The 6,000-nt window shown below is 39.1% G+C and overlaps 1 protein-coding gene across 1 annotated transcript in view; it reads left to right on the top strand.

Moving 5' to 3' along the window:
* Positions 1–5,537, top strand: part of LOC104453896 (probable inactive purple acid phosphatase 1) — a 6,241-nt gene extending 704 nt beyond the window's left edge. The window contains exons 2-13 of the mRNA XM_018859863.2: positions 3–81; positions 259–350; positions 479–545; positions 629–751; positions 1,086–1,178; positions 1,375–1,504; positions 1,857–1,938; positions 2,622–2,754; positions 3,286–3,491; positions 3,691–3,816; positions 3,917–4,226; positions 4,925–5,537. Of these exons, the coding sequence (XP_018715408.2) occupies positions 3–81; positions 259–350; positions 479–545; positions 629–751; positions 1,086–1,178; positions 1,375–1,504; positions 1,857–1,938; positions 2,622–2,754; positions 3,286–3,491; positions 3,691–3,816; positions 3,917–4,226; positions 4,925–5,230 (1,747 nt within the window). The 3' untranslated portion in view covers positions 5,231–5,537. The remainder of the gene's footprint in view (positions 1–2; positions 82–258; positions 351–478; positions 546–628; positions 752–1,085; positions 1,179–1,374; positions 1,505–1,856; positions 1,939–2,621; positions 2,755–3,285; positions 3,492–3,690; positions 3,817–3,916; positions 4,227–4,924) is intronic.
* The last annotated feature ends 463 nt before the right edge of the window (positions 5,538–6,000 follow it).

Raw genomic sequence — 6,000 nt, 5'->3', positions numbered from 1 at the left:
AGGATCGCCGTGCACGAGACGGTCTCTGCTCTCGACGGAAGAGCCAGCGTCAAGGCGTCTCCTTCGGTTCTCGGAGCGGCGGTAAGGGCCCTCGATTTTGCTCGTTGAGCTCAATGCTCCTGACTGTTCCGAGATGTGGGCTTGGTCATTCAGTCGGGTCCTCGAAATGCTTCGAAAGATTCTTTCTTGGGTCATCCATGATTGTGAAAAATGAGAATGGGTGGTCGAGGCTGACGGAAGCTGCGTTTACTGTTTTAGGGGCAAAATACGGAGTGGATATCATTGGAGTATAGCTCTCCGAACCCGTCGAACGATGACTGGATCGGAGTATTTTCTCCCGCGAATTTCAGGTGATTAGATCGCTCTGCATTGCAGCATTCGTGGTGCAGGGCTTGTGTTCTTTCTTTTTTCTAATGGTTGACCGTTAGGATGAGGATACTGTTTTCTTGATGTTCAATTATACTTCGCTACTTTGCAGTGCTTCCACCTGTTCACCTGAAAATCCGGAAGTTCTTCCACCTGTTCTATGTTCCGCACCGATCAAGGTAAGTGCCGCATTCCTTGCCATCACTCTCAGAACATCTTATGTGATCTGTAGCTTCAGCTGTTGTTTGTGTTGCCTTTGCAGTATCAATATGCAAATTACTCAAGCCCTGCATATGTAAGTACGGGAAAAGGGTTCCTAAAGCTTCAGTTGATCAACCAGAGATCAGATTTTTCGTTCGCACTTTTTTCTGGTGGTATATTAAATGTAAGTGCTCTATATTATTTTCGTGTAGCAATTCCATGACTGGTTTTGACCTGAATCAGCTACTCCAATTGAAGCGAGATGAATGAGTTATCAAGGTCAAATGATATTTGATGTACACTAACGGATATTTGCTGAATGCTGAAGTTAATCCTTGATATGAAAACTGCGTTAGAAAGACTGACGCTATTTTTATTTCCTCTTAGCCTAGCATGCGTTTTGATTTATTATTTTTTGCTGAAATTTGCGCCATCTCAGTAGCTACTTTTTTCTTGACATTTCCAACTTTCTCACTTGTGTTTCTCATTTGTCTGCTGTGATGTTGGATGCACCACAGCCAAAACTGGTTGCAGTATCAAATACAATCGCATTTGCAAATCCAAAGGCTCCAGTTTATCCTCGCCTAGCTCAAGGAAAAGAATGGAATGAAGTATGTCCAACCCTTTTCATGTACAAAAGTGTAGCATGTTTTGTAGTTCTTTCAGATATTGGCGGTGCAATTGATTTTGACCCATGTTATAGGCTTCTGCTTTTACGCTAGGCAGCCTCTGCTTGCACACGGGTTTTCCTGTTTTGTCTACAAATACCAATTCCTAGGATAAAACATGTTTGGAATGTGATATCAGATGACTGTAACGTGGACAAGTGGATATGGAATAGATGAAGCAGAGCCATTTGTTGAGTGGGCTTGTCAAGGTGGAGGAAAAATGCGTTCTCCAGCTGGAACATTGACTTTTGACCGTAGTAGCATGTGTGGTGAGTAAACTCTTTTTTTGAACATTGTTGGAATGAATTGTAATGCATGACGAGCCTCTGTATCCTTCAAGCACCAGTTTGAGGTGTATTTTGAGTTTAACTGACGGTTCTTTAAAGGCTTGTGTGGGGTCCACATCTTGATGATTCTAAATTTTTGCTTCCAAATCAATGCACAATTGTGGAAAGGTAGAATTTTGACTTTACCGATTGTTCGGGATCCTTAGTACTTGGACCATAGTGACACAGTGCTTTGTGAACCTGATAATTCAAGATTCCAGCCATAGTTTGAACTTAGAAGCAGACTTCTTGATGTTTCACAAATTATACTTCTCTTAATAATCTAAATTTTCAGGAGCACCTGCAAGGACAGTAGGATGGCGTGATCCGGGATTCATCCACACCAGTTTCTTGAAGGAATTATGGCCCAACACTGTGTAAGTGTGTATGTTATTTCTTCTAGAGGGTTATGATTTTACACTAGACTCTTTAGAATTTATGTTAAACCAAGATGCCAATTTTTATTCATTACCACTATAAATTCTATCTCAGTGTAACTTTTCTAAGAAACTCCTTGCCTCCTTAAATAAGTTGACTGCCTCAATTCCTCTCCTTTTCTATTGTGATGGGTCAGCTTTGTCCTTCAGTGCAATAATATACTGAATCGACCATCTTACTGGATGAATTGTAGTTGTGTGAATAATGGATTATTTGCTGTATCAGCCTTAAGAGCTTACTTGTCATCTCCTCCTCAGATAGGAGGGAGGATCCTGAATCAGCTTTGTCCTTCAGTAAATAATATATTGAATCACCCATCTTACTGAATTAATTGTGGTTGTGTGAGTCATGGATATTTTGCTGTATTAGCCTTAGACTTTACTTGTCATCTCCTCCTGATAGTTGAATCCTGAGTCCGCTTCATCCTTCAGTATGATAATATATTGAACCGCCTTCTTATTGAATGAATCGTAGTTGTGTAAATCATGGATTATTTGCGTATCAGCCTTAAAGTTGACTTGTCATAATTAATGGTTTTGAATTGATTATTTGAATTTAATGCAAGTTTTTAGCCATATTAATTTCAATTTGTACCTGAGTACTACTTTTACTGATAATCTAGGTATTATTACCGGTTGGGGCATAAGCTATTGAATGGTAGTTACATTTGGAGCCAGAAATACCAGTTTAAAGCATCTCCATATCCTGGTCAAAACAGCTTGCAGCGCGTTGTCATTTTTGGGGACATGGGAAAGGTTTGATCTCTATTGAACTAGCAGCACTTGTCACTATTTGATCACTTTCTTTTGTTTGTGGCTTTTTCTGGTATTGTCTTCAAGCAAGGGAATAGATTGTATATAGTCATATTGTTTACGATGGACATAAGACAGTTCACTTAGGTGAAGGAAATTAATTGAGAAATCTCATTTTAAGAATATTCATTAATTACTTGCTATTGCTTAATTTACCAAAAACAACCTCCACTGATCAAAGAAACCTTATGTGAAACTCCTTCACTTATTAGTAACCCCTAAGATCTGTACTCAATAGCAAACTCTTCTGATTCTAAGTGGGAGTTCAAGACTCTTGAATTTTGGTTAACTGGGCAATGCCTTTCATAGTTTTGTTTTGTCTGGAAGGACATTATCTCTCCATCTATCATGATCTAATCAGAGAACCTTGATAGTTGGGCTAACGTGATCTTCAATTCTAAAATGTTTGAGAAGCAACCTGTGCTGATTTGTGTCATTCTTATCGGGATGATAAACTACCATATCTCACTGCAGGAGGAAGCAGATGGCTCAAATGAGTACAACAATTTCCAGCCTGGCTCTCTTAATACCACCTATCAGCTTTCTAAGGACTTGAAGAACATTGATATAGTCTTCCACATTGGAGATATATGCTATGCAGAAGGATATATTTCGCAGTGGGATCAGTTTACAGCACAGGTTGAGCCGATTACTTCACGCGTTCCTTACATGATTGCGAGGTTTGTATTGATTTTCCTCCTCCTCCCTTCCTCCTCTTGGCACAGAGGTTTGGCTAATGTTGAATTGCAGTTTCCATGATTAGTATTGGCTTTTGGTCTGAGAAATTATGTTTAGGAATTAATTTAATGGTTGATATTACAATCTGGATACTGGAGTCATCCAGCTTTTTCTAGTGGACTTACTAGTTTGGTTTTTCAGTGGTAATCATGAACGAGATTGGCCTGGAACTGGATCCTTTTACGAAAATACAGACTCCGGAGGTGAATGTGGTGTCTTGGCTGAAACAATGTTTTATGTTCCTGCAGAGAATAGGGCTAAGTTTTGGTAAGGATGAGAAAGAGCACATCATGATTTCGCCAATACAACTTTTTACCTTGTCTAACAAAAGTTCAGACTGATCTGAATGTTGCCGTGCTTGATCTAGGTACTCCACTGATTATGGCATGTTCAGATTCTGCATTGCTGATACAGAACATGACTGGAGGGAGGGGACAGAGCAATACAAGTTCATCGAGAACTGTCTAGCATCTGTTGATAGGCAAAAACAACCATGGCTGATTTTCCTTGCACATCGGGTATTGGGTTATTCTTCTGCTGACTTTTATGCTGTGGAAGGATCATTTGAAGAACCAATGGGCAGGGAGAGTCTTCAAAAACTTTGGCAGAAATACAAGGTTGACATTGCTGTCTATGGCCACGTTCATAATTATGAGAGGACTTGTCCTATTTACCAGGTATACCTATGACTTTATTCTGTAATGGAATTGCATCTTATGTATAATTGCTCCACTATTATCAACTTAAGCACTTAGATGTCATGTCAATCTGTTCTTGAATGGCTAGTCTAATGTTTCATTATTTTTTTGCAATCAAATAAACATTATCTTAATTATCTTAGTTGTGAAAAATCTGATTTTTGCAGCTAAAAACTATAATTTTGCTCTGATGTAATACATTTTACAGAAGATGAAATTATATTAGCAATTTATTTGTTTTCAGTAAGTGATAATCTTTTTATTTCCTTGTGCAACTTGTTCAATATGTTAGTATTATTTCGTTTCTGATGTCACTGTATGATAGTCTAAAAAATGGTCAACATTTGGTATACATTGTTTAAGTGCAAGTCTGTCAACTCGCATAGTGGTTGTTCTGAAAGATGATCCATATCTGTGGGTAGATTAGCTTAGTTCAGTTAGCTGAGATTGAGAATCCGAATTGATTGTTCTTGGTTGAAGCTTACTGAGGGAGTTGGAGGAAGATGGATCTTTCATTTTTAATTTCAAATCTCTGAGTGCTCTTCGACTAAAACGCATGCCTGTGTTGGTCGCATCTTGTGAATTTTTCTCCTGACGTAAAAGGCTTCGTCTTGATATGGACTTCGTCTAAGTATTTTAGACTTAATTCTGATCCTCCTTTTTGGTTTTGGCTACAGAATATCTGCACAAATCAAGAGAAAAATTACTACAAAGGAACTCTGAATGGAACGATACATGTCGTGGCTGGCGGAGGAGGAGCAGGCCTTGCGGAGTTCACTACTCTCCAAACAAAATGGAGCTTGTTCAAAGACTATGATTACGGATTCGTAAAATTAACTGCATTTGATCATTCCAACCTATTATTTGAGTACAAGAAGAGCCGCGATGGAAAAGTTTACGACTCCTTCAGAATCAGTAGGGATTATAGAGACATCTTGGCTTGCACAGTTGATAGTTGTCCAAGCACGACATTGGCATCGTAACTCGGAAACATAAGGCAGATAGAGAGCCAAATGGTCACCGGAGTTTGTCATTCTTGTATCATGAATTTTTGTACCGTGTGACTACTCCTCGGGTGCAATTTCTGTAAGCATCACATAAGGCCTTAATATTTTTCTCTCTGACGTTATTTCTCTAGGCTGTTGCATCATCTGTCTTGACATATCGACTCCGAAATGAGTAGGATATAAGTCAGTCATATCCAAACGATGACATCTTGGCCCTATTGACACGCTTGGTTGGACCTTCCCATGTGCTGTCTCTTTTCATGCAATCCATTTATTCATATAAGTTATGTGTACAGATGACAGATCATTAAATCATCTTCCCGATCGCAATCGAGAGATGTTACTAATTGTATAATCCAGTGCTCGGTAGGCATGCTGTGTATTGACATCGACATGCAAGCCGATTAGTTCCGGTCCCTAAACTTGAAAACATTCTGACTTGCTCGCATACAATGCTTAAATGAGTTTATGAGTTTTGAAGTGTGTATTGTGTGTTAGGATCTAACTCTTAGCTTGTACGTGTATGTCGGGACTATATCGGGAATACGTCTTACTCGAGACAAAGGTTTTGCAATATCGATATGGGCTACCTGGTTCAAAAATCCGTGCCATTCCCATATGAATACTCTTTCTGCGTCTGATAAATGCATTCTCGACAAGAAGCACATGGATTGCAATCACAAACCATCAAGGGCAAACCGTAAATATACTTAATAAGAGCTCAAGAATAGTAAATACTGGAAGTA

Source organism: Eucalyptus grandis, chromosome 7 (assembly GCF_016545825.1).
Source record: "Eucalyptus grandis isolate ANBG69807.140 chromosome 7, ASM1654582v1, whole genome shotgun sequence".
NCBI lineage: Eukaryota > Viridiplantae > Streptophyta > Magnoliopsida > Myrtales > Myrtaceae > Eucalyptus > Eucalyptus grandis.
Note: the sequence above shows the minus strand (reverse complement) of the source record. Positions and strands in the feature narration are given on the sequence as shown.